Source organism: Dothidotthia symphoricarpi (assembly GCF_010015815.1).
Source record: "Dothidotthia symphoricarpi CBS 119687 unplaced genomic scaffold P153scaffold_26, whole genome shotgun sequence".
NCBI classification, from domain to species: domain Eukaryota; kingdom Fungi; phylum Ascomycota; class Dothideomycetes; order Pleosporales; family Dothidotthiaceae; genus Dothidotthia; species Dothidotthia symphoricarpi.
This window is the reverse complement of record NW_022985033.1, coordinates 340,302-367,273: the sequence shown is the minus strand read 5'-3', so window position 1 is coordinate 367,273 and position 26,972 is coordinate 340,302. Positions and strand designations below refer to the sequence as shown.

The following is a 26,972-nucleotide window of genomic DNA, read 5'->3' as shown; positions in this document are numbered from 1 at the left end:
AAGTTTTCACCGTGCGCACTTGAGAACGACATGTTGGTGATGCTAATTCGATTTGGGTATCAACCTCAGAATGGGCTTACGGAGGCTAAATTGAAACAACAAGATATCAGGTTTAACAGGTGGTTTCTAGAGAAGAATAAGTGTCACTTACAATCTATCTCGACGCTCTTGGCTTCGGAAAGACTCAGAAGGGCAGCGAAGAGCATATGTTCATAATAACGATATCACTGTGACCGTTATCAAGACTTGATTACGCCATGATAAGCCTTATCATAACGGTCGTGCCGCTCCAAACTGTGGTGAAGGCTAGTTAGGCAAACGGATGATGCGCTATCTGCACAGTACCTTCTTTCACTATGCCCCACTACGAAATTTTGACAACCTATAACTTCCTCCCCCGCCTCCTCAACACCTTCACGATTGTCCACGGCCTCTCACCTCCATACCCTATCGCTCCTCAACCAAACGATTGTCGGGGCTCGGAAAGAGAGGACTGATAATCAACCCTAATCTTTCGCATAGTCGGCAAGTGAGTCAAGCACCCCCATCAAGCATTTGCAACCTCGCGTACGCTCTTCAGCGTTCAACTTCTTTCGCTCTTCAGTCTCACTGGCGAACCGACGCCCGCTTGCCCTCGCTTGTGCTGGCACAGAACTCGCGCAAGACACACTGAGAGAGATTCGCCATTAGCGAGCCACGCGCCCCGCCATCGATTTGCTTCCTTCCATCACATTCTGACTCGCCTCAACAGCATCAAGTATGACTTCTCCTAGTGAAGTACCGGAGAAGCTCAACAGCGAACCTCGAAAGGTCGCGATCCGCCCGGAACTTCATGAGGCCCGTTCAAAGTGGCAGAAGTTGATCAAGGGAGGCACGTACATGCGCTAGCCATTGAAGACATAGTGCTGATAGATCTTTACAGACATCTGGAACGGTAGCTTTCTGAACTGGGCGCTGGGTCACCTCCTCCGTACGGCCGAGAAGAAGTCTGACAAGGCCAACGAAAAGCAGCGTTCCGAAGAGAAACCCAGCGGTCTCGATGTGGATGTTCGTGATGAAGGAAAGCTCGAGAACATTGTCAAGACAGACCCCCGCAAAGTCGACGAGCCCATCGCCAACGCCAACGCCAACACTATGTGTGAGTGGAACAACATGTCAGGACGATACACTATCTCTAACACATCATTGGATGCAGCTCCTCCGCCGACTATCCTCGAAGAGCAACGCGCCTTTACCCCGGGCTTCTACATCCCCATCGCCACGGCCTTTGACACCCCGCCTGACGTGCCCGACGTGCCCAACTCCAGTCCGACTGAGACGGAAAATGCGAGAGCAGAGGAACAACGTAAGTACTTTGAGGTGGATAGCGTTGGACATGGGATACTGATTGAGACATAGTCATTGACTGGGAATGGCTCGAGGAACTCGATCGATCGTTGTGGATGGTGGATCCTGATTGGCAAGATCGATTTTGATCTCCTTATTGGGAAGGGCTGAGTGGGTGTAAGCGGCAAAAATCTGTTAGTGCGCTCAAACTGCGCCGTAGTTTTCCTGGTTGATGGATGAGCTACGCCCGCTGGCGTCCTCATGAAGACGCTCTGCCAATGACAAGGCTTTGGATTCAGATGAGGAGATATCGTGTCAATGGACATGAATCAGTGAAGCTTCACGGGTTCAGGTATACAAATCAACATCAATGAGATAACTCGCTCACTCAGCGCACTCCCCATCTTCGCCCCCACTGTCATACAAACTCTAGCCCTTATACCAATATGCCTACTCGTACCGATCTTCGCCTCAACGCACAGTCGAGATCACCTCCAATAATTGCTACCATGTCTTTCTCTCCATCTCTTCCAACCCTTGGCATGGTGCAGCCTTCCGTTCGAGGCCGATCTCCAACACCAGATGACGTGCTCAGACCTCGCTGGTGGTTACCCTGCATCCCACGACCGATACACGCATGCATGCACCCACCACGTCCAAAGCCCAGTCATATCGGCGGCCGTAGTGATCGTGCTGACGATTATATCAATCCAGGCAGGTATTCTGAGCGTCCGTCCGCACATCGCTACGTTTTTCGCAATTCAAACAGGCAATTTTACGCCTTCACAGCCAAGACAATATGCTGCATTCAATGGTCCTTTTCCAAGCTTAGATATCGTGCTATGCAATCAATTTCTTTTCCCCTTACTCCACATGCTGTCAGGAGCTTGTATTGAAGAGGCAGACAGCGAGTTCGGTTTTGATGATATTGGCTGCATGAGTTTTTGCTCCGCTATGCGATAGACTGCAAGAGAGACGAGGGCAAAACTTGGGTGTAAAGTACGGGGACTATTTCTATACACGTTGCGGACTCCAGACATAGGGAAACTGGAACACGATTGGATGCAGTCTCGGTGAGGCCTATCAAGACATTGGCTATAAAGGATAGTTTCGCGCTCTCATGGAGGCCGCATAGCGCGATCGTCCCCTGCCTCGTGTATGGCGGCTTTCGACACGATTTGAAATGCTTCTGTGATATAGGATAGACTCAGAGCGTTGAATAGTGGCCTTTTCCATACGATCTTCCCTGTGTGCCACATGTTGCTGCTCCTTTTGGTACTATCCGCCAGGCGAAGCATCATACCCAGAGTTGGCAGGCATTGGCTTGGGAATCACACTTGGGCGTCCTTCAGTGGCAAAATTGTTCCATTGACGTGCTGGCAACATGAACTGCGTCTGGGTTCCGGACGAGACCGCAGAGCAGAAAAAAACCTATGGGTTCGGTCGTCTTGAATGTAGCAGCGCCGGTATCGTTGCGCTCTCCCCCGCCTGCTCAGCATGTTCCACTAGAAACATGGAAATGACAACGCCATGTCGTGAATGACTCTGGCTAAGAAAATCTGCGATACCCCAGAGTAAGTACGCGAAGGAGTACTCTCGCTGGAGTGTATTAGGCGAACCTACCTGGTCAAGAGTATAAGATCGTGCAATCTCTACCAGACTCCGCCAGTAGAGCAATAGTAGAAGAGGTATTATCAGCTCTACCAGCAGAGTCTCAACAATAGCTCACTTCGATGAGTCAGCATGTTGACCGACAGATAATGAGGAGGTAGACAGAACCACCCTGCCTGCCCTGAGTAGTCAAACTAACTCGATCATGGGACGATATCCTGGTCTCCACAAGTTCAGGCCAACGTTGAGTTCGACCTAACAGACGCAGAGTGTGACCCATTCCTTGGGATGATGTAGTGAAAAAAGCTCATAGTCACTGCATCAAAGAGTGGAAATTGCTGTGCGAGTGAACTGAGACGATAGCAGGATCGTAAGCTCAGTTGTGAGATTGACGAGGGCAGTAGAGATGTTGCAGCGAATAGTTCTAGATTGCAGTGTGACAGTCTTCCAAAGATAGCAGGTCGCCCTGAACCAAGCCAATTGGCCACTTTGATATGCGGGAGATTAAATCGCTTGTCCCATCATTGACTATTGACTTTTAGCATCTTTCTACAATGCGTTCTAGATCTTGCTAGCGGATATATCTGCGCAGATATAACATGGTCGTACGATGTGAAAATGACTTTGCAGATCCAGTGTAATGCTTGTGTAGAAAATGTAGTACAAGGTCTGCTGGTAGAGTAGCGCGGGCTACCATAGGCGTAAGGCAAGATAGACCCAGGGGGGGATACAATTAATTGTGATAGATCCACAGAGGAAAAAAGCACGACTCCAAGACGCGGGTTATCACATCAGGATCATGTTAGAAAACGAAGAAATTCGGGAGAACCGTAGAAAAGGAGGTCAAGATGCATCAGGAAGTCTCGTAGAAAGCCATGTGTCCGTGATATCAAGATAACTTAATTCTGTTGCGTGTAGATTGAGTATTGCGTACTGAGTTGTCAGGTTCTCAATTTTGCGGCGTTGGCGATGGCTGGGTAAACATAAAGATGTGCATCAAACTCAACTTGCTCCTATGTGAATTCTCTCCGACCAACTCAACACAGGCATTAGGCCAAAATCATGAGACCTGCGTCGAAATTCATCTTCGCAGCCATAGTAAGCGGTTGAGAAGGACGAAAAGCCTGCTTTGGGCAGCCTACGCTTTGGAGGGAACGAGAGCGCGTAAGTTCATCAAACGCGAGAAACCAAGGCACACTGTACTCTAATACAATACAGCTGTACAAATCTTCGTCACGCTTAGTTCTGGGATCTTCTCGTACCCAACCGTGATCTCCACCAATCTGAGTTGTGTCGGAGCACGTCTCCCGTGCCCCCAGCCCCACGCTTTTATGCGCCCTTACGGCACTACGGGCACGACCCATAGTGGTTCAACTCAACAACCATTCTGCTAGCTGGCACTAGTCATCATAGTCAAATGGCATATACCCAGCATCGAAGGGGAAATATCATGCAACGCGCAGACGAGGTGAGTTTGGCAAGCTATGATTCTTGGGTAAGTGTATATGTAGCTCGAATGACGGTTGTGGTATGTACATGATTATGAGAGGGAGGGCTATATCGGCGGAAGCATTACCTAGAGGAGACTGTAAGACAGATAACCTCAGCAGTTTCAAAGGTGTGCATGGCAAACTCAAGGACAACCGAGAGTCCCCGAGGATAGTACCTCGACACAGGCCATTACCCTCATTCCAAGAATGGTCGACTGTAGGAGTGTTATCTACACCAACCTTCCGCTGGTGATGCGAGTTTGGCGCCGTCTAGTTATGCTGCAACAAGGGGTGCAAAAACGCCGTTATCTTCACTATCTTCTCTGCATCGCCCAAGGCTCTCGCGTTGGTATCTCTCATGGTTACCTTGATGCCTCGGATCTTTCCCATGTTCGGCACGACATTCTTCTCGTTGTATGCCTGCCTTGTCATGCTTAACGGCGTCGTCGATCGGTTCGCGGTCTTGGGAAGTTATTAAAGGATCGAGTGTGCGAAGACAATGGTCTTAATTGGCGTTCGACATAGTTCGAGTCTTGCGTCTGCATGCATCCACGATAATTCGGCGTCGGCAATTTGTAATCATATAAAAACCTAAGCATCGTTACGGCTTACACTACAATCCTCTCTCTTAGGACATTATGAGCGTAAGGGAAGTGCTGTGAGGGAAACTTGCGAACTGATAACGGCTAAGATGTCCAAATCTAATAGAAAGAACCATTCATTCTGGAAGGACACACAGATATGGCTGTCACTATGGGGGAAGTTGTGCGGTTGACGGAAACCGGGTTCCTTGCGGCAATGGATCTTGGGACACGAGATGCGCCTCTGGGATAGCTGAGAAGTCAGGGACTAGGCGATGTGGTAACCTTGCAGAAATCATGCATACCGATGAGCGCAGACCTGGTTTGACTCGCCCATGTCGGCGTTTCAACGCGGCGAATAAGGTAGCATTATAACGCGACGACCAAACCGAGGAAAGGCATCTTGACATCTATCAGCTTCGACTCGATCGAACCATGCGCGACATGCATAAGGTTCGCACTTTTTTCCCACAACAGACGAACGTGCGCAGGCACAGGAAATCAACATATCACATTGCGGTTCGCCTCATCTCATCTCCCCATCGTCGCGTCCTACTGCCCATGTCTTTCCCGGCAACCCACGACAATATACCACACATGGAATTATGAGCTGCCACGCGTTGGTTGATTGCAACAAGCATGGCCAGCGAGCTTTTTATAGCTTCTCAATGCAGGTTGAGATGCTAATCGTGGAAACCAGAACGCTCTCTACCATCACGCCCGTCAGCTTTTTAAGGTCGTGATACAAATATCTGAGCCTGCTTCTCTCGTCTAGAACTCATCGCTCTGTAGTAAGTCCACTGTACGTGCCTGTAAGATGCGAACATATCTCTAGGCCCGTATTATCCAGCGCGACTCTACTCTCACCGCCCACAACTGCCTATATACCCGTGCTGCTGAGAGTGCCGAAGAGACTTAGCAAACCCAAGGAATTGACTTACGCGTCGAACACATCAAAGAATATCACTACCGTCCCACGCAAGGTTGATAGCAGGATGCCTCGCAAGGGCGAGTCGGCCCATAAATCGCGTACCATCATGGTATCACCCGCCGCAAGGTGCGGTACATAGAGCTCCGCGCCAACACGCCAAAGTGGAAGCTCAGTCAAGACATTCTATAACGCGCGGAAGGAAAACAAAGGCAACATAACCACTCTTACCTAGTATTTGACCTGTGCCGCCCAAGACGTTTGTAATTGACAACAAGATAGAATATGTAGAAGATAGCTAGTTAGAGGATAAGCAAGCTTACGGTATTTGCTATTTTTACAACGCTATCTTGAGTTCTGTTACGTATACGGCTGGAGCAGTAACCTTATAATATAAGCAGAGAGTTACTGTACACGTTAGAGAATAGGATACAAAGAATTCTAAACTAGAATAGTTATAGTATATTATTTAACCTTTTTAAGGTTCTAGGTTAGATTAATATATTATAGTTAGACTAATAATACTTGCTTATTAACGTAGCTAGAAATCTAGAAATTATTTAAGATTACAGCCCTTTAGTAGTAGAAGAAGCTAACCTTTTCCTTATAACTATAGTTCTTAGATAGTATAAATCTAAGCTGTGATATAAGATAAAATTTTATATATTATATAGTATAAGTTTGGAGTAATTATAAACTAACGAAAACCTAACAAATTGGAAATACTAGAATTACTTAAAAGAGTATTTAGAAAGAATAGTCTCCTTCTGTAATATTTTATATACCTCCTATACAGTAAAAGAAAGCTTATAGATATAAGTTGCCCTAAGACGCAGCAAAAGTTGCGTGATCGTGAGGTAAAGATTAAGAAACACCTGTGCTGTGGGACGAAGCTGGCCCTAAGCCCAACTCGGGTTAACTGTCATGAGCTGTCATGAGCTGTTGTGAGCTGTCGTGAGCTGTGTTATGAGCCGTTATGAGCCGTCATGAGCCGGCTGTCATGAGCTGTGGAATATTAACCCCACCAAATGTCAAAGTGCTTACAAAGGATCTACAAGCCTTACTCTTTATCGCAATCTTCCGCGCAGAACACGCTCAACGAAGTGCCACCCTCAGCCGTAGCAGGTATAACCAGCCTTCGTTCCATACTGGCGATTTGCTCGCTCCGCCCGCTTCTAGCTGGTACGAAACGACACTAACGGGGATGAAGCGGGTGGTGGGAACGAGCAATAGGAGGTTCGCTGCTGATAGTAATACTAGAAGGAATAACAAGGGCTGTGTCGAATTGAGGAGGCGAACGCATGCATCGTACTTGGGGCTCGAGGCTCAGTGAAGGGACAGATGAGAGAGAGCATCGGCGTCGCGGACCCTGGTCGATATATGGGAGTGGGCTCTTGTGTCGTGTCAGCGCAGAGAGGGCTTCGGCGATGTGGAAGAGCTATCGGAGGCAGAAGCTAAAGACTGCGAACATCACGCACACCAAGAGCATAAGAATAGTTCTAGACACAAACGAAATATATACAGTAAGTCATCACCCCTTCCGTCGTCTCCCCAAGCTATCGGTTCAAGCCTTGTTATCATGGAAATTGCCCCCAATACCGAGACAGGCTCTGGCACATACAGGTCGGCAAGTTCGTGAGTACCTTCCCAGCCCCGTTCCCGAGAGACTCCAAGCATCGTCGACATGATTCAAGCCGAGGACGTCGTCAAGCTGTGGCCACGGCCTAGGTTCCTGCGGTCCGCCCATGGTGAGGACTTCGTGATCGACTACTCTTGGACGCTGTCGACCGGGTCCAAGACAAGTGTTTGGTCGGACTTTCTGTTGGAGGAACAGCGTTCGAATCGAGTTTTTGAAAGCCATGCATCGGGTTTACACGGGGCAGCAACCGGGATAAACAGGTGGAAGGCTCAAGTAAGTTTCGCGCTGAAGATCGAGGATGCGTGCTGGATGATGCAGCATTCAGCGGGGTTGTGGTGATCCAATTCCATGGACATGATCGTCTCAGCTGTGCGCTGTCACCAATCATGTCAACTCCGAAGCGATTGCCAAGACGCTGCAGACGATTATTGTCGACGTCCAGTCTGCATCCTCTCCCCCTTGTGTCACTCTTCCTCGAGGTGTCGAGCTTTGAGATGATGGCGTGGATCAGCCGTCTTCCTCAACCTGCTTAGACGTGTGTTTCTCTTTGACATGAACAAAGACATCCTTCCAATACTGTATAGCGTCCTGTGCCGTCGCCGTCGGGCCCCACGTCCAGGGCTTGGGGTCCGGGGTCTCGTCGTGATGTTTGGCTCGTTTCACCGGGGTGGAGTTTGGTGTTTCCATCTGCTGCGATTGGTCGCTGCGCCGGCGTTTGCGCGTCGTTGGGCGGGACGTGTGAAGCACTTCTCGATCGGGGGTGTGGGCGGCAGGCGTGGCGCGGAAGTGAGATGAGTCTGGTGCAGCGCTGTGGAACGACCGGCGTTGCTGTGGCTGGGGATGAGGAAGCGCGGGCGGCGGGGTCGAGAGATGTGCGGTTGGTGGCGTGACGGATGGCGTCAAAGCGGGTTCTTGCTCGTCGAGTCTGCCCTCGACGCTCTCTACGCTCATCAAAGCGCCAGGCTCAAGCATCCAGAGCTTTGTCAGTGTGTCAATGTCGTCCCACACCTGCCGAGGAATGCGCAGCGGGCCTGCACCCCTCCAACTCAACAGCCGCGACGCGCTCTGAACCATGGCGCTCGGGCTGCCGTGCCACTCGCGGGGTGGCCAGATCATCTCTCCAGGTTCATGTCTTGGCTGGCCGGGAGGAGCGGGAGCAAAGTCGACGATGGGGTAGCAGCTGTATAGGCCGTATTGTAGGTCGGGCTGGTCTGTTCGGCACAGGTCGGCGTACTCGGCTGCGGACATGGGCACCCGGGGTCGATGGTGGGCGAGCTGTCTCTTCTCCACCTCGATCAGCAGATCAGTGCGCGTGGGTATGATGAGGAGGCCCGGCGACGCCGTGTCGAAGTTAGCGTGGCAGGAACCGCAGAGAGGCACCGCGTTGTCGGCGTCGTCGATGGAACCGAGGCCGATGATGTTGCGATCGCGCAGTCTTTCGAACACCTGCGACGCTGTCAGCACACACATGCCATACCGTCATTCCTGGACAAACACACCGTCGTGCTTGTGCGCGGAATTACATGGGCGACTTCAACGGGCGTGCCGGTGCAATGCAGGCAGCGACCACGGTACATGTCTTGCACCCGCAGCTTGACCGACTGCAGGAAATAGCCCGACCCAGAAGACAGCCGTGTGCGCTTGGAGCTTTGTGATGCCTCGTCGCTATCCGCCCCGCGCTTTCGTCCCCGAGATGAACGTGAAGGCGTCGACGAGGGCGGCGGGGGTGGCGCCATGGCCGGGGGGGCGTCGTCTGCCGGAGAAAACAACGACATGTCTGCCTGGATTGTGTTCGGCAAAGGCCTTGCGTGCCGGATACAAGGACGGCATGGAAAGCTAGTAAGCAACGGATGGAGATGGGACGGTCGGCAAAGGCCGTGTCGAGGTTCAGCAATGCGACGCGCGAAACGCCAAGTTGGCTGACTCAAGCCCTGACTGGTCTGTGCCCCATGACGTCGTGACCGTACCCCAACTCCATCAGCGTTGCCCTCCACCAGTCTTGCAATCACAAGAACCTTGCTAACGGTATACAGCCGTATTGAAACTTCTCGTCGTGAGAACTTCCCATCATCACAATTCCCTGTTGAGAGGGCTTCCTGTTATCAGAACTTCCTATCTTCAGTGCTTCTCATCATCGCAATTTCTTCGCGAAGAACTTGATAGGAATCATGTCATCACGTAGACTTAAATGTACCAGCCAGGTTAAGAATCGCTAAGTCTTTTCCTGTTAGCGACTGAATCTACTTTTTAACTGCTTACAATTGCATTATTGCAGTTCATAACTTCTTGTCCACGCATCAAAACTTTATGAAGCCTTACTCACAAATATTGACATTAGAGAGTGGAGCGCATGTACCGTAAGGGTACTATAGAAATCGCTACCATGGAAAGCGCTGCTACCCCGCTCGGCTCCGCGGACAACTACCAAAAGTTCGTGTATCATAATGTGAACCCCAACGTCTATCTTGGCTATTCAACTTTACACACACAGACACACATACACACGAAATCGCGCGCGCCATGTACTCTCCTCCTCGGGATATATACGGGCTCGCAGATCCTGCCGATGAACGAGTCAAGAAGCTGCCAGAGTTCCATAGCTGGGTAGCACAAGGTGGCCTTGTCGAATTTGCAAAGGCTCACAATGTAGAGCCTGATTTCGCAGACCGCCTGCATGACTTCAAGCCTGCAATTACTATAGCTTACTATGCTAAGCTCCGTACTATCCCTGGCCTGGAGACTGTAATGAGCTACAATACCTTTGCCAATATGAAGACTATGAGCTGGGAATCAGCACAGGAGACAATGGCACTTGCTGAGGGTTGGAATGAGGAGGAAGAAGAAGAAGAAGAGAAGAAAGAGGAGGAGAAGAAGGAAGAAGAGAAGAAGGAGGCGAAAGAAGCAGCTCCGAGCGTGAGTCAAAAGGCTCATCCTCAGTTATGACATCGTGAAGCTGTGGCTGACACTGGTTGATTTGCAGTATGTTGTCAACTCAGATCAGTACCATCACTCGTCGCCGTACTGTCCGAAGCTACTCTGGAGTTCTCCGGTGAAAAGAGGTCTCGCCTCGGCCAAGAGCAGCCCGATTAAGCGTTGAAGAATGAATTTGTAGCTAGTTTGAAATGAGTTCGAGAGTAACAATACACTGATACGTAATTCACACGTTGCAAGACGCTAGGAAACATATATAGGCATGCTTTTTGGGCATGCACAACGGAAAGTGTTGTAGAAACGCGTATCAAGATGCGCGTAGAGACAGGTGCAGATATGCGTTGTGAGATTTGTCGTCGTTGAATATAAGGTATCGAAGAGAGGTGTGTTCTGATTGCGGAAGATCTTTGCATCTAGAAATACGTGCAAAGATGCGAGAAGCAATGCATAGAAGGAATCCGTGCAACGATGTGTATGATTATAAAAGCGAGACTCATCAGCAGACTTACCGTCCCTGGTTGCAAGGCATCCTCATAGATTCATTACCAGCGGAATACTTCACAATTACTTATCCTCGTGCATTGCAGCATGAGGGTTTTAAGTATTGCGCAACAAGAGCATGTTTCCGATAACAGCTGCAACGAATATTGACAGTTGCACTTGTCATGGTGCGCCCTTCTCGAAATGCCTGTGTTCTCGGCGCCCTAAGTCGCGTGTTCGTAGACGAACAAGAAAGAACTATCTGTATACCGTTGCCTTTGTAGCCTAAAATTATTGCAAATTGGCAGGTGTAATCAAAGTGGTTCTGTAGTGTCATGCTTGTCGAGGTCCGACGAATGCACTGTAACGCACCATTCTAGTATTTCGCCAGAATGGCTTCAACTCTCGAGGTCGCAAACCAGAAGTACCTTGAAGTCTGGCAAAATTCGGTATATAGCAACGTAGTCATGATGCGATACATCGTGGGTCGAATCTTCCTCGAATCTTCCACGCCCTGGGACGACTTCTTCACGACTTGCGACCTGCGGGTCAGAACTGGAATCGACCAGGACCAGTGGTGGTCAAGAGCCACAGAACTGGCTTCGGCCAAGAAGCCAATCTTCTTTGGACCAGAAAAGGAAAAGCCGGTCTGGGATGAGATAATCCCAGACAACCTGTGGTTAGGCGGAAACGGCCTATGCACGTCGTTCACGATAGCAGTGAACGAGGAATCAGGCCTGAAGGCAAACTACACAAACTATGAAACGCATCGTGCAGCGCATAAAGTCAACAAGGAAACCAAGTCTACAACACTTATCGACTCATCTGCAGGATATGCCTTCGAGATGGAGGAAGATGAAGAGGTTGGTACCTGGCAAAACCAGGGGAAATCTGCCCCAATATGGGTAAACCGCAATGGTGATATCTTTTGGAAGAATGTTCGTATCCGATATCCAATTCAACTTACTTGAGACGAGTTTGTTAATCAAGAATGGTTATAGAGAACTCCCAAGGCCGTTGAGAATTCCAACGAAGCCATGAAGATTTGTTTGAACCAGCTTTACAAAACTGCTAGATATGGTCTTGTTCTGTACCGGTACTGTGTTGATTTGAGAACGTGGTCTCTAGTTCTGCTGATTAATGTTAAATCTACAGGAAGATCTCTTGTAACAAGGGAATTTTCGCCCAGAAAATTCAATTCTCGCCCTTGCACCGAGTTTTCAAGTTGGTTACAGAGCCAAAGGACGAAGAGTGCACCGTTCAGTACATCGAATCTGGCGCAGAGAAGAGCAACGATATGTCAGCATGCTACAAGTTGCTGCGCATGTTCAACACAGGGGATGAGAGCAATCCCGTCTTCCAAGAAATCTTGGAGATCTTCTATGCGGCGCGTATGCACTGGGGATACCCGTCTCTCTCAAAGATAGAGTTGATTCCCGATGCATCTGCTCTGCAGAGTTGGCCGAATCCTGTTTACTAATACAACGAACATTTGCAAAAGAAAGAGAGAATACGCTATAAAGACAAGTAAGAAATAGATAAGCAAAAACGCTCCAAAGACATAGAAAATATAGCTTGATTGCCTACTCCGTGATTACAGGTCGCACTGCCAAACCGCCATCAATTGCTACCTGCTCTTGAGTTGTACCCTTTAGATACACGAGCACCATTCTTCGGGCATGATCCTCGAAGTCCCCTATTCTCTCAGCAATGTACCGCTAGGTGACACCCAACATATACCACTTTATCGCTGTAATTAACCTAGGTATCTGTTGAACTCACTTCGACAGGATGGTGACTTTACGCGTTAACACATAGAAAGTCATTTCAATGTAAGCATGGAAAGCCACTGCTGTGGTCACCATCATGATGATTTCCTTGAAAATAGTGTTTGACAGCAGAAGACCGAGCAAATGAACTCACGCGCAACTCAATTCTTGCCAAGACAGCTCGAGTGGATGAACACCTACCACTCACAGAAGAACTCACTCCACGTTCGACCCCTGCCAGGTTGTGACGCCAGTTCACGACGTTTTGTATTGTCAACCGCTTGATAATATGCACTGTTGGTGTCGCGCAAGGCTTCTCCGCTCGTTCCCTCACCCTCCTCTCGACCGCCGACGATGCCCCATATCAACCGTATTGACACATGGATCGCCCATGAACGCGTTCATGTTGAAGGCACATACCAGCTCGTCGCGACGTGATGACCGTATTGCCGATGGGTTTACACGCCGCACGATGATACGAGGCCGTAGACGACACAAGAGGGGAGTAGGGTCGGCAACCTGTAGGCCTATACAATGGTGTTGGATAACGTCTCAACTGTTTAACCGTGATCGCGGTAGGTACTGCTGTCGTGCAGTTGGAGAAGAAGACGCTGACAGTGTTCAGAGAAGATGCTTCGATGTTATTGAAACCAAACATTTGGCTACACTGAACAGAATCTGCTGGCTGCTCGATTCAGCTGGCCTTGTGAAGATTTCCGCCCATGCTCTCGCTTCCTGCCTCGCCTGAGAACCCGCTCACTTCGTATGGGCGCGTTTCTCCCACCATACTCAATCCACAGAATTTCGAGATACAACTTCACGATGCCGTTTTCCCGCTCACGACAATCCGCCTGGTAGATAACACGAAGGTAGTCCACCAATTCTGCGATGTGATCATGGAGGTGACTAGTCACACGCTACCGAGACGCGGCGTGTGCTGGATTGGAAGTTGCGATGCGTGTTGTCAGCAACTCGATATCACCATATACCCCATCTCGCGGTCGATGACGAATATGGCGGAGACCCTTCTGATTAGAAGATTCCTATTCAAATCCTGGTACCGCACGGCAGTTGTTTTGGCGAGAATATCGATGCAAGTGTCATACAGTACAACCATGCTAAACATGTTCGCCATAAAGTTATCCAGCGGTGCGTCTCATGCCACAGTCGCATTCGCCAGGCCTATTTCATAGTGCCAACGGTCACAAGAGGGTTTGGTTTGGTTCGCTGCTGCAGGGAAGAAAACGAGGCGCTTCATGTACTCCTAGAGGCGCTTAGTGTTGGCTTCAAGTCGAGACGCCCTTGAACAGATTTTGTTGTCGAGAGTTGACGGAAATATCGATGGTGCGGATGGCAGCCTTCAGGTCAATGAGAAAGAAACTACGGCTGGCTTTCTGCGATTTCTCATCATGTCGCCGCGACTTAAGGTAGGACGCTCCGGGACGACGTAACAGATCATGACGCGGGGGAATGGAAGAAAGTCGTGAATAACTATCCTCGTTTCTTACTGCACGTGGTGAATTCCCCCTCCTGCTAGAATAAAACGCAACGGAAGGGACTAGAATAGATTGAGAACTCTTTTGCATTTCCAATTACTGGATGGAATGGAAAGTATAGGACTTGAGAGATGGGATGAGGCGCAGCTTAAGAGGGGTAAGATGGATATTCGGTCCAGTGGGATAGTGAGGCGCTAAGACTGTAGATAGTTTTGGCATAGATAGATTCAATCTGTACTCGTTCGAGCAGAACAGAGAGAAACGGGAACTTGGGACATTCCTAAACTTCTTTATAATCCGCCTTGTTCAATCGGCGCCTTCTTTATTATTCGTTTTATTGACTTCTCGGATTTCTTTCCTTTCCCTTTTTTACAAACGCTCTCTTTGATGATATTGAGTTCAAACTCCAGTACACACACAAGCTGTCGGGTTCACATAGCTAGTCTTCTTATCGCTGGCAACGCACTACCTCTTCGCGTCCAATTAAGCTGTTTGAATGTGTAGGGATAGATGCCATGGAGGTGTCGGGAATCATGAGGGGGGCGGGGACCATGAATGCATTATGGGAGACAACGGGCTGCACGCGGACATTGACTTGCGTGTAGGTCTAATTTCCTAGGGACTGGTTCAGCTGGGCAAGGAAGGTGCACTCGATGTTGCTGTCTAATGGGATGAAGTTGTCGAGGATGAGGGTAACGTTTAGCGATGCTAGGCGCTGGGAGACTTCGGCGCCGAGCTGGACGGAGCTGGAGAGTGAGGGGTTGATGCACTATAAGATGCAGGTATATATGGGGCTGTAGGTATGCAGAATTGACGTGGGCGTGCAGGTGTTGTTCCCGTTGTTGTTGGAATCTGAGTTTGAGGGTACGGGGGCCGACAGGATGGCGGGTTAAAGGAACATGGTAGAGACTGGCTATCAAGGGAGTCTGCGGAATACATGATGGTGGGACTCACAGAAATAGCTACCAACTCTGCGTTCGACACCCATTTCTCGATATTCATAGATCTACGTAATATTACCGCAAGCCCTCATTCACGTTATACCCCAATTGCCCATTGTGATCGCGCTCGCTGGGAAAAGGTTGAGATTAACTTTGATTTGCCGCTACATAGAGAAGAAAAGATTTTGTTAAGTCTGTACTTGTTAGGATCGGAACCATAACCAGTATATGATAAGATGGATAGTACCTGAGAACCACAAGCGTTTCGAGCCCGCACAAAGTTCAGCCTGAATAGAAGAAAGAAAGGCAGTGAAGTCAGCAAGCCTAGCCATGATGACACTTATGAGCACAGGCAGTACCCGTTGCAGTTACACCATTGCCACGACAGCTCATGACAGCTCATGACAGCTAATCTGAGTTAGGCTTAGCGCTTGCTTCGAACCCTGCTCCAGAGATCTCCATCTTTAACTCCTACTTCTAGAGGTAGACCAAAACAGTTTAAGTTTTGGCCGTCGCATCCCTTATTTTCCTCGCTTGCAAAATCCTGCAGGACAAATACAATGAGAAATCCTGCATTACAACTCAGACACTCAAATCAATGACGGCAACAACTGTTATACTTGTGGGGAAGCACGCATGTTTATTTCCTAATGTAGTCCTCAAGGTGATTGACTAATCGCCGCTGTTTTCGCAAATTCCATCAGCCGCATCAGCTACTGCTCATGCAATGGCTCCTGCATCTCATGTTATGCATGCTCGTGCTCGTGCTCGTGCAGGGTGCGCGAACCTAAAGTTCCGTGAACCCGACCAATCAGCGTCCATGATGCCCGCATTGCTTTCCCAGCTTCGCCCAGACTCCCCAGACTCGTCCATGGTTCCCCCCCAACTCAGCCGCACCATGAACACGGTTGTGCTTGGAGTCCACGCGCAACGTCTTTCCTATAGAAGCCAGAGCATGTGGTGCAGAGCGCCGAATCTGCTTTACGTCAACCCTGCTCGTCCTTGCAGCTCCCAAGCATCGATACATACCGCAACAAGCAACCACAACGTTGTCCTCGACCACATCCACCTTCTCGCGACAGACTGCGCAGTACGGTGCGCGCTTCACCCGGTTTTCCGCTGCGTCACGCGCGCGTCGTTCGGCTGCTTTCTGTTCCGCGAGCCAGATGGCTATAAGATCGATTCGGACGGTTCCTGCGGGCAGGAATTGGACAAAGCGTTCGGGATGATCTTGGTCGGCGGTGCGGCACACAACGAAATATTGGGCGCCGATGGTGGCGGTGCGGGGGTAAAATTCGATGATTTGTAGCTGGTCGCGACTGTGAATTGTGGTGTTGGATGCCATGTTTGCAGCGCAAGCGTGGAACGGTTGGTGGGTGCGAGGTGCGGGCTGCTAGGTGCTGCGCGTTACGAGGGCGAGCTGCGGAGCTGTTCAGTGAGGGTGAGTGTGAGAGCAGTTGTTCAATGCGTGACGCTGTTGAATTGGTAAGTTGAGTGCGGCCGCTGTGAACTGCTGGCGGTGGGCTGCGATCTGGGTTTTTGAGTGTCGGGTCGGCGGGTAAGGTTTGGCTTGTGGAGCTGTTGGTGAAGGTGAGGTCAATGAGTGCAGCGACGTCGGGTTGCAGGGCTGTGGGGTTGCGAACCGGTTTAGGCATGACGATGAGGTGAAAGCGACTCATCCTTGAGCGGTGAGGCGACGGAGCTTTTTGCTGAAGATGAGGTGAAGTCGACTTTTCCTGGTATGATGCAGTTACGACATGAGAGAGCATTATTCGGGTTTACGAACGTGATGTGAGCGACGGCGGTCACTGATGCAAGAACGCAGTCTTGCCGTCTCCAAAGGTGAGGTTGCTGCGGTGATATTTCTCCTCGCCTTCCTGGTATCTCCAGCAGTGTGGTGAATGCTGGTCAAGTAAGTATCGTGCGTGGAAGCTTGGTCATGAGCTTCGTGATCTTCGTCATACAGTTTATCAAGATACTTGGTTGGATGTCGCGGATCATGGAGCATCACGGATGGAACTGCAATAGTTGATTAAACCTGATACCTTGAAGTTTGAATTAAATGAATCTAAACCAACTTCCAGGCCACCAGAGGAGGTACAACAGCAAAGAGGTCGCTGACGGAAGACGATTACTGGGCCTGCCAAGGTTGGGATAGGCATTCTCAAGGACTTGGTGCATACATAAACGAGTGAGTATTCTCTGCATGCTTCTTGCTGCACTTTTACCCGCATAGCGATCGATCTGTCTCTCGTCAACCAATGCCAACAATGAAGAAGTGCTACAGACCCATATGTATTATGTACAACTAGAATATCAATCAGAATATACCCAACGATTGAGTAGTCGTGGCAAGATTATACATAAACTGCCGAACGAGTTGCGAAAGATCCGCTGGCGACGATGGAAGCAAGTTCCATTGCGATCAGGAAAGCTCTTGTGCTATATCAGTTCTGCTGTTGTGAAGTTTTGCATGATTATATTTAGAAGCAGGTATGATTTCAAGTACAGAATCAAAGAGCGAGAATAGAAGTGTGAATAAACATCCATTTGCCAACGACAATGTCTACTTACTGCTCTTGGTTATTTGCCTTGGAAATTCGACCAACATGAACTTCTAAACGAAGATCTGAGACCGATTGATCTGGCGAACTAACTAACTAGGAAGGCCAAAACGTATACACACGGAGTGCTTCTACTTTATTATACCAAGACGTAGTCAAAGCTGGTGCGAAAGGTACTCACGGTATTGCAGGACGGAGTCCTTCTTGGTTCCATAAGACGGAATAATTGATAATAGTGGCCACCAAGGAGCCTTCTCTAGTTTCCCATCCTATTTACCACCGTTGAAGGGAAATTTGGAACCGGCAGTGGTCTGCAGCGCCTCTTAAATCATCTACTCCTACCTAGTACTGAGCTCGTTCTCGCCCTGGAAGGATGGAAGTGCTTCGACTCAGCAACAAATTCAGCGATTGTAGCGGTCCATTGGCTAAACTACTTCATCCTGCACACATATACTTTGGTATTAACCGTCTCCCTCAGTAAAAGTATCAGCATGGTTAAGGTTATACTGTCTTAGAAACCTCGCCGCGTCGAGACTTCTCTACAACATAGTGACATGTTTCAGTTAGGTTTGCTTGCCTTACATCTCAACACATAAAATGTTCGGCAGCAGCGGTCTGGCATGCTTATATGTGATGTGACAAATTATTCTATTAAATTTCAGTTGCAGAGCCTCTCGCAGAACAAGGTAATGGACAGTCGTGTATACTCAGAGACGAGAATCTTCGGTCGACCACGCGCGAGCGTGAGATGTACAACGAGGACCGGTGCAGGATCTCTCCAGGAAGAGTTTCCCATCCAAACAAGCTGCGGAGAAGATGAACGTTATCACGAGCTATGGGTTGCCCAGCTTGGGTTCTGAAGTGACAAGTGTTGTGTATTCTTGTGAGAACGTCAAACAATCACATCGGCTGTGAACAACCGACAGTGCAACCTTGCCAACCCTAGATTGCAAGCCTTGGTCCTTTGTTCTTTGCACTGGATGTTTACGTGTGAGCGTGTTGGATGTTCTCACCAGCGATCCAATTGTGGAGGGTTCCTCGGGAGCCGCTGAGGCTCGAAAATAGCAGCCTGGCGCGACTTATAAGATTATTGATGTGGGCAAATAACTACGGTTTACAAAGGGTAGCATGCTATGCAATGATATGTGTGATAGTCAACTGATTATGCTAGGCATTTGGTTGGTTTAGGAGGAGGCGCTGCGAAGTACGCAAGGAAATCACTCCGGTAGTTCGGTAAGCGGACAAGGGTTTGGACAGAAGAACGACTCAAATTCAAAGATGCATACCGTTTTGTTGACGACGTCTCCCTCATCTATGTTTCCATACATGGCGGCACCCAGAACATCATGCTTAAGCATAACCGAAATGCGCTATCAATAGCGCGATGCGGCCCGCTTGGCGCAACGGGAAATCCCCATCCGCCACACCTTGCTCGTCTTCCTCACACCCGCCACCTGCTCTGCTGCTCTTATCCGGCAACGACTCCATCCCAACATCTCAGCCTCTCCAGCCGTTCCATCATCAGAATACTCACAACCACGTGTATTGTTATCTGATTGCTCACTGAGCAACACCGCATCCGGCGTGCAGCGTTATGTTATTCTCTTTGTCCATCATGTCGCAGGGGCCACGCCCGTCTGAAGTGTGCAGCATACAGGTGCCGGCGACGACTTGGTCTTTGTTTGCTTGCTACATGTTTGTGTGTTGATAACTATAACTACCTCCAGGCGACATGGCTTTCCCCAGTCTCGTCCCCATCTGCCTCGTCCCTTCTCAGTGTGTTACTCTGCGCCCTGGGATGCTATGGACTCCCTCCGGCACACGCGTCGCTCCCGTCGCTATGGGTCTGCGCCGCCTGACCTCCCCCCACGCTCTGGCCGTCGACGCGATGCACCGCTGCCAGCCCTCGTGCCGCCTCCACCGCCTGCGATAGAAGAAGTCGGGGTCATCCCGCCAGACGAGCCCGTGACGCTGGGCAATGTTGTCACCGCGGTGGCGGGCATGTTGGCTGAGCATGTCTGGTACGGCATCCGCGACACGCACGACGATATCGTCGACTGGACGCGACACGCCGCGCTCGACTCGCTCGACTCGATGAGACATGCGCTTGAACGAAGCCGACAGCGGCTCTTTCACCTGCTGGGCAACGCGGCTATCTGGGTTGAGCGTGACGGAGTGCATACACTGCTGGCTGTTGCTGCGTGGGTCTGGCGCCAAATACTCGACACGCTGACCGTGACGGCATCTTGGCTGCGCTTCTTCGCCCACAGCATGGCCATGCTCATTGGCTTTGCGGCTATCGTTGGATATGGCTGTTCACAATACCTCCACTTCCAATCCTATACGCCACGCTTCTACGGTACCTACTCCCTCGCCCGCCCTGACTATCAGAACCCGTGACTGTGCTGACTGCTCCAGACGACTTTGCGCCAGCCTGCCCGCCCACATTCCTGTACTATCCACAATACGCCGCCGCCCTCAACGTCCCCATCCTCTCGCCATCCCTCGACAGCCTCACCGTTAATGGCCGCAACGTCAACTCGGCATACAAGAAGCAGCTCGTCTGCTACGGACCGCGAAAATGGAGGCGTCACACACAGCTCGACGAGGCAAACACCACAGACATCCACACGCTGCTGCTCGACAGCCACGGGAAGCTGCAGCTTGGCAAATCATACCCCAAGTTTATCATGGACAACGTCAAGGTCGACCTTGTCCCGCTGCACACCAGTCCCATCTGGAAAGCCACTGTCCAGACGAAGCATACGCCCAACGCGAGAAGGAGTTTCCAGGACTGCAACGTGTGTAGCCTGCAGGAGGCATTGCACAAGGCGGCATGGCATTTGTTCGTCCCCGCCAACTTCTGGCCGCGTCTCCCGTCCACGCTCGATGAGGTCGAGGCTACAGACTGGTGCCCGTGCACCATCAGTGCGGCTCTGGCGCCCTTTACCTTCATCTTTGACTTCTCCACCCGGACCTGGCGCGATGACCGTCTCCCGCCGCTAGGGATGCACGCCATCTGGTTCGACGATGCAGCATGGGATGTCCCACCTCCAACATCACTCTCGCCATCTAACATGCTCTCCAACTTCCTCTACGTACGCTTCCTCGCCCGACTCCGCGCTCACGGCAAGGCAGGATACAGATCTCCGTACCCAGCCAGAAAAGCCATGGCCTGCGCTGATCAACGTAACGAGGTTCTTTTGGGTCGCATGACTTTGTCCGACTTTTTCCATGTCGATGGCTGCATGGACTTAGAAGAGAGGGATTATCTGAGGGTGCAGCGCTGGAAGGTGTTGAGAGGGGTGGACAAGGTGTGGCTCGACTTGTTCGACTTGAAGGTTGACTCGTTGGATTTGACATAATGATATGGGTGAGTTGAGATGAGTATGAGTTTGCGGAGCTTGGGATGAATCTTGGGATTATGATTTGAAATGAATATGGGCATGGGCACGGGTATGGGCATGGGCAAGGATATGGGCATGGGCATGGGCATGGGGAGTTTGGGTACAACATTGCAACATATAGATGGGATTATCGATGACTAGCATAGATTTTGAAATACGATTTCTTTTGTTCCTCTTTCCATCTTTACTTACCCATACTGCTGTCTCCAAAGTACTTGCATTGATACAATGCCACGCTCCTTAACTGTTAGTGCCGCACGACAACACGTTCGCCTTCTATCTTCTCACTGAGCATATTCTCACACATTGACCAACCAGTATTTGTACACACACGCCCGAGCATGAACTCAGCTCCTTCTCGTCTCCGTCACAAACTCAAACCTCGCTTTGCATCAATATGTATTCGTCTTCTTATGGATATACACGCCTACAAAACGTCCGGATGACTCGTGCCCAGAACTTCACTTGACTAGGCTTGTTTCTTTTTACCAAATCATTGAAGCTCCATCTCCACATACATTGTATCCTGTCCCAGAACGACCCATTCTTCATGTCATCATGCTGAAATTCGTCTTCACAGATTGGACAAAGCTGAGCAACTAAGCGCCATACAAAAAATGATGTCCTAATTCAGCAAGATGTGTAGCTCGTCACATTGAGTTGCTACCATTTCATCGCAATTATCAGCAGTAAAAAATGAAAATCAGCTTCACGCGCTCTACACAATTAATTTAATAACGTTGTGTCCCCTTTCATGCCTCGTCAACACATCTACCACCAAACAAAATGGAAAAGGAAACGGAAACCCCACACCCCAATCTATAATACTCCATACATCCCACACACACAGCATCCCCTCCCCTCACGCTCCCTCCCCCCCCTCCCGCGGCCACGTCAACCCCGGCCTAATCCTTCCCTCCCCATCTCTCATAACCGGCCCGCCTAACATGACCCAAAGCGTGTGTAGCGGAGCGTTTGACAGGGTCACTGCTCCATCCGAAGAAGTAGGTAGTGAGCTTTGTACTGCTGTGTCTGGATGTTCGGCGGCGGCGGCGGCGGCGGCGGCGGCGATGATGTCGTGTTGGTGTTGGGCCGCCACGTCCGGCGTTTCTCCACGCTCCATCTCCTGCTGCCGACGCTGACGGCGGTTCCCGCGCTTGTCGTGGCGGGCGGTATGTGCATCATCCGTTGCATCGTGGCGGTTCCGAAGCGGACTGCGGACTCGGTACCGAATCGGTGTATCGTCATCGTCGCGCTTGGGGGATAATGATCGCAGGGACGTCTTTCCATCTAGACTCTTCGCGCGGGTTCGCGTGTGTTCTTTCCCGCGGGCTGATGGCGTAACGCTTATCTCGTCATTCCCGTCCTTCTCTTCCTCAGCATCTTCCTCGGCATCTTCCTCAGCATCTTCCTCGGCATCTTCCTCAGCATCTTCCTCAGCATCTTCCAATGTATCGCTGTCTGTAGCGGCTGTATCTATGTCTGTGTCTGTGTCCATGTCCGTGTCCTGCTGTATAGCCTCCGCTTGATACTCACCGCCTCCTTCCATGGCGTGCCTCGCTTGGTTTCGTTGTCGGCTCGTGGTCAGGCCGCAGTCGTTCAGCATGACGTGCGCGTAGTAGGGGTTTCGCTGCTTGTACTTTCTTGAACAGGCTGGGCAGGAGTAGCGGAAGGGGCTTTCGGGGAGGACGGGGTCGGGCATGGAGGTTGTGGAGGCGTGAGTGAGAGGATGGAAAAATTGGTGATAATGGTGGTGGTGATGGTTTTGAGGAAAGTTTGTGAGTGACAATGGTTGAAAGTCGAGGGGGAGAGGGCGACGGTATGAGGTGTATATCGTGTGTTCGGAGTGGACGATGCAGTCAGTGAGCTGTTGTGCGACATGAGATACACGATGAGACTGTTTCAGATGTGGATGGAACGCGGTGTTTCTACATCTCCGCCCATTGTGTGTGAAGGGTTGGACGGGGCTGTGTTTGTCTTAGGCGTCGGCAAGACAGTTGGGTGAAGTATTTTGTGTGAAGAAGATGCGTGTGAGTCGTGACCGTAGAAGGTTCTAGAAGCAAAAAGCTACTTCTATAATCGCTCGAGTGTTCATGCTATAGATATCAGTAAGAAAAGAGTACATCAAGTGAGCAGGTATTTCGATCATGGGCAACATCGAGTGTGCAGCACACTCCAAACCAAACAATACTGACTGATCAGATGGATTCGATCGATGCTAGATAAACCAAACTTCCCAAACGCCGTCTATAGACTATGAAAAGAACCAGGAAAAACGGCCAAGTTCCATGAATTGCCACATGCCCATTCCGCTCACCCTCCATCCATCACTCCATCCACTCACTCATCGACATCCTTGCTTGACCTACCCTACCACTCACTCACTCATCAGCATCCTTCTTCGACTCACCCCCACTAACCCACCCTTCAGCATCCATCCCCTCAAACGCCATGTCCACGACCTTGCTCTGCGCAAAATCACTCCCAAACACACTAACCAGCCTCCTCAACGGCCCACGCTCCAACCCACTGCCACCCCCCACCGCCTCATCAGCATAGAACTTCTGGTCCAGCCACTCCCACGTCCCCTTGAAGACGCGGAACGACGCACACTCACGGCCCTCGAGCTGCACGCCTGCGGCCCAGGCGACGAACCACCAGCGGTCGAAGAGGCGGCGCAGCGAGTGCAGGATGCTGGAGATTTTGTCGTGCTGCTTGGTCTGCAGCCGGGCCATGCTGGTTATGGCTGCGCGGGAGCGGTCGTGGGAGAGGTCGCGGAGGGTTGACGGTGCCGATGAGTTCATGTCCCTGGTGTTGTGGTATTCGGCTCGGTGGAAGACGTTTGTGTGCGTGGCCATGTCGAGGCGGATGAGGTTCTGGAGGTGGGTGGCGGACTGGTGGGTGGCGATGACGGCGTCGCTTGCGCGGAGGGATTCACGCGTCGTTTCGGTCCAGAGCTTGCAGCTCGCGTTCTGGGCTTGTTCGTCGGGCGAGGGCGAGATCCAGAAGAGGAGCCGAGAGCGGATGTGGGCCATGTTGAGGGTGTGGGTGATGCTGGGCTTGAGGAGCGCGAGGCGGTGGAAGAAGCGTTGGCCGCCGGTTCGGACGGGTTGGAGGAAATGGTTCTCGCGGGAGTCGCAGTACGTATCCAGCATGTCGTTGATGGCTAGCTTGCGGTCTCGTAGCTCGTCGAGAGCACCGGGCGTGGGTGTTAGGATCTCGATGGGAGGGATTGCCCGCGGATTGGGAACGGTCCAGTTTGTGTTTTTGAGTATTTCCAACTGCTCATTGTTTATAGTCCAGATCATACACAGCTCGGTCTCGACGAGTTGCATGTCAGCGAGCACAATGTTAGCCTGTTCGATGGTAGGAAAAGAGCCGTAGTCCTTTATCATGGCATGGTCCCTCGGCCACCATCGCAACTTCATATCGGCACAGAGGGATGATGAGAGCAGGATAAACGTGAGAAGGGAGGCTGTCAAGACGACAGTAATTGGAGCAACAAACCAGAAGAAGACATCCCAACGCGTTATGCCATGAAACAAGCCGATATTGATCTTGTAGTTGTGATAGAACTTCTGGTAGATTGTCTGGTGAACGACCGGGGCTCTGACGCTGTCTTTAGTGTGTAGCCCGTGGCTGGGCCGACATGGATTAGCATGGGGTCATGGTTTGGGAGGGGAGAGCTTACCCGCGGTCTCTGGGTCTGTTGGTCGCCATGTCAGTGGGCGAGATGAGGGCAGCAGCGAGTCGTGTGGCGTGAAGTTGAAGTTGAAGTCGGAGGATGTTGTGATGATACTCTTGGAGAGAGTGGGCGTGCTGAAATAGCCATGGAAGCAAATACAAACACCCACTCTGCATGACCGAGACGCTCGCCGAACCGTCTCGAAGAGGCGAGTGAAGATGGGTGCACCGAGCCAAGCGATACGCCGTGCAACAGTCGAGCGAAATAGAGAGCAACACTGAACTTTCAAGGAGCGGCGAGGGTTTTCGAGAGGTTTTCCTCGTTGGATGGCACATATGGCGATGAAGATGTTCCTGTTTGAGTTGAGCTGTTCACGGTCATCACACACGCGTCAAGGGGCACATGATTGACAGAATGTGTTTGATGGCTAGCTGTCAGGATCGGAACCTAGCACTGCTGTGGAGAGGGAGATCTCATCCACCCATCGAGTTTCCACCCATCAATCCATGTCGGAAGTCTGCTCAAGGGGCGCCTTCATCTTTGTACCACGAGCTGGCAAGACCCGGCGTGGAGCGCTCTTGATGGTGGTGGACTTGGTCGGAGCATGCTTGGTTGTGTCGGGGGCAGCAGAGGGAGGCACGCCGGAGATCAGAGTGGGTCCAGTGGGAGCTGGAGGACCGTTCCTCACCATGCCTTGCATGCCAAACGCGGCAGCCAAGTTCCTGCCCTTGCCATCCTTCTTCGGCTGCACATGTTCCGTGTCCGACGATGCCGGCGGTGCATCGTCAGGAACCACAGCCTTGTCCTTGTGCGTGTCGCCGTCCATGCTGAGCAGCTTCTTCTCCATGACGTGGTGTTCCCGGCGCGCCTTGCCCACCTCGGTGTTGGTCAAGTTGGCCTGCTGAGCCAGGGCTTCAATGTCGTCGGCATTGCCAAGCGCGACGTTGGCGAGGGTGGAGAGGACCTCATCCAAGTCGGCGGCAACGAGGCTGTTGAAGTCGATAGTCTGATGGATGTGCAGCTGGCAGCGGTTGAGCAGGGCTGCGTCGCCGTCGGCGGCGGGGTATTTGGCGGGGTTGCGGCACTGGAGGTTGCGTTGGGTGATGCCACGGCAACGAGGGGCAGGCAGTGGAGGCGCCATGTCCAAGACGGTGGTAGGGAAGGCGACAGAGGAAGGAGCGAGTATGGAAGGCAATGAAGCAGGTAGGAAAGGCAACAGAGCGGACGTGGCAGATGGGATGGCGAAGGCGTCGAAGTAAAGTCGGTGAGAAGGTCATGTTTGTGCCTTAATTTACACTGCAAGGCCATCAGCATGCTCTTGTCGCAGCGCTCGGGTGGGTGCGTATTGTGAGTGCGTACTGTGTGTGCTACCTTGCTCAGACATGCATGCAGCCCGGAAGGTACCACCTTATCCGCAGGCGGTGCATGACCTTGTCAACGGCATAATGACAGGTGCCTTGGCCATGATTATTTGTTAGAAGATGGATAGGTCAGCTTGTGTTGAACGAGGGATATGTCGGCGTGTGTGGAGAAGAATGCGTCGCCGTGTTGATCAAGTCGCGCGTCAAGCTGCGCCAGCCTTTAACGCGCTAAAACGCCTAAATGCTTGGCATCCCCCTATCCCCACTCACGCCACCTTCACACCCACATGGCCACACGCATTCATTGCCACATGGCTATTCGCGACCGCTGTGATCTGAGCTTACCTATAGTGAGGTCATGATTTGAAGTGCTTGGATTTGAAACAACAGCTGAACTTGCTTGTAAGCACGCGATAAAAACTCGATTCACTACCACTATCTATTCCAACTCCATTGCCTCATCGCTCTATGTTTCTAATACATTCAGCCAATTCATGAACAAATGGTCGCCCCCAATCTGAACATCAATATCCTCTCTACCATCCCACACGTTTGAACCATGGCTGACTGCTCAGCCGATCCAGGTCCACCCATATCAAGTCTCTCCAATGAGCATGAGGACTCATCTCAGTGTCAATCCTGTCGTACCGTCAGCTCTTCATCTACATACCACTTCATCAGACTCACCAATCTACATGTCAACCGCTCCCATCGGCTCTTCGTCCTCAATCGTCTCACCGTCCTCAATCGTCTCACCGTCCTC

At 51.0% G+C, this 26,972-nt stretch overlaps 10 protein-coding genes across 10 annotated transcripts in view; 4 read left to right on the top strand and 6 right to left on the bottom strand.

The window, feature by feature from the left end:
• Positions 1 to 8,082: 8,082 nt before the first annotated feature.
• Positions 8,083 to 9,350, bottom strand: P153DRAFT_361782 (uncharacterized protein; the record flags this gene model as incomplete). The annotated part of the gene is made up of 2 exons (XM_033667017.1): positions 8,083 to 9,021; positions 9,075 to 9,350. 2 exons carry the CDS (start codon positions 9,348 to 9,350, stop codon positions 8,083 to 8,085), a joined length of 1,215 nt encoding a protein of 404 aa, XP_033518210.1.
• A 745-nt stretch (positions 9,351 to 10,095) lies between these two features.
• On the top strand, positions 10,096 to 10,672 carry P153DRAFT_391242 (uncharacterized protein; the record flags this gene model as incomplete). Its single annotated transcript, XM_033671032.1, has 2 exons — positions 10,096 to 10,488; positions 10,556 to 10,672. The coding sequence occupies 2 exons, from the start codon at positions 10,096 to 10,098 to the stop codon at positions 10,670 to 10,672; spliced, it is 510 nt and encodes a 169-aa protein (XP_033518209.1).
• A 706-nt stretch (positions 10,673 to 11,378) lies between these two features.
• On the top strand, positions 11,379 to 12,466 carry P153DRAFT_391241 (uncharacterized protein; the record flags this gene model as incomplete). Its single annotated transcript, XM_033671031.1, has 3 exons — positions 11,379 to 11,924; positions 11,988 to 12,082; positions 12,142 to 12,466. 3 exons carry the CDS (start codon positions 11,379 to 11,381, stop codon positions 12,464 to 12,466), a joined length of 966 nt encoding a protein of 321 aa, XP_033518208.1.
• Positions 12,467 to 13,003: 537 nt separating this feature from the next.
• On the top strand, positions 13,004 to 14,282 carry P153DRAFT_371471 (uncharacterized protein). Its single transcript, XM_033669270.1, has 2 exons — positions 13,004 to 13,330; positions 13,381 to 14,282. The coding sequence occupies exon 2, from the start codon at positions 13,478 to 13,480 to the stop codon at positions 13,946 to 13,948; it is 471 nt and encodes a 156-aa protein (XP_033518207.1). The 5' UTR covers positions 13,004 to 13,330; positions 13,381 to 13,477; the 3' UTR covers positions 13,949 to 14,282.
• A 576-nt stretch (positions 14,283 to 14,858) lies between these two features.
• Positions 14,859 to 15,546, bottom strand: P153DRAFT_435739 (uncharacterized protein; the record flags this gene model as incomplete). Its single annotated transcript, XM_033673168.1, has 4 exons — positions 15,440 to 15,546; positions 15,289 to 15,322; positions 15,206 to 15,257; positions 14,859 to 15,020 (listed from the first exon to the last, which is right to left on the bottom strand). The coding sequence occupies exons 1-4, from the start codon at positions 15,522 to 15,524 to the stop codon at positions 14,859 to 14,861; spliced, it is 333 nt and encodes a 110-aa protein (XP_033518206.1). The 5' UTR covers positions 15,525 to 15,546.
• Positions 15,547 to 16,003: 457 nt separating this feature from the next.
• Positions 16,004 to 17,205, bottom strand: P153DRAFT_401708 (uncharacterized protein; the record flags this gene model as incomplete). Its single annotated transcript, XM_033671932.1, has 2 exons — positions 16,560 to 17,205; positions 16,004 to 16,501 (listed from the first exon to the last, which is right to left on the bottom strand). Exons 1-2 carry the CDS (start codon positions 16,959 to 16,961, stop codon positions 16,004 to 16,006), a joined length of 900 nt encoding a protein of 299 aa, XP_033518205.1. The 5' UTR covers positions 16,962 to 17,205.
• A 2,003-nt stretch (positions 17,206 to 19,208) lies between these two features.
• Positions 19,209 to 21,202, top strand: P153DRAFT_371470 (uncharacterized protein; the record flags this gene model as incomplete). The annotated part of the gene is made up of 2 exons (XM_033669269.1): positions 19,209 to 20,115; positions 20,175 to 21,202. Coding segments are annotated over exons 1-2 (1,498 nt in total), but the record flags the coding sequence as incomplete, so codon positions are not given.
• An 823-nt stretch (positions 21,203 to 22,025) lies between these two features.
• Positions 22,026 to 24,883, bottom strand: P153DRAFT_361776 (uncharacterized protein; the record flags this gene model as incomplete). Its single annotated transcript, XM_033667016.1, has 3 exons — positions 22,026 to 23,130; positions 23,549 to 24,802; positions 24,855 to 24,883. The coding sequence occupies 3 exons, from the start codon at positions 24,881 to 24,883 to the stop codon at positions 22,026 to 22,028; spliced, it is 2,388 nt and encodes a 795-aa protein (XP_033518203.1).
• A 122-nt stretch (positions 24,884 to 25,005) lies between these two features.
• Positions 25,006 to 26,389, bottom strand: P153DRAFT_146953 (uncharacterized protein). The gene is made up of 2 exons (XM_033662156.1): positions 26,208 to 26,389; positions 25,006 to 26,144 (listed from the first exon to the last, which is right to left on the bottom strand). Exon 2 carries the CDS (start codon positions 25,987 to 25,989, stop codon positions 25,348 to 25,350), a length of 642 nt encoding a protein of 213 aa, XP_033518202.1. The 5' UTR covers positions 25,990 to 26,144; positions 26,208 to 26,389; the 3' UTR covers positions 25,006 to 25,347.
• Positions 26,390 to 26,506: 117 nt separating this feature from the next.
• P153DRAFT_146907 (uncharacterized protein) overlaps positions 26,507 to 26,972 on the bottom strand; it is a 2,860-nt gene continuing 2,394 nt past the window's right edge. The window contains exon 2 of the mRNA XM_033662155.1: positions 26,507 to 26,958. Within this exon, the coding sequence (XP_033518201.1) occupies positions 26,953 to 26,958 (6 nt within the window). The 3' untranslated portion in view covers positions 26,507 to 26,952. The remainder of the gene's footprint in view (positions 26,959 to 26,972) is intronic.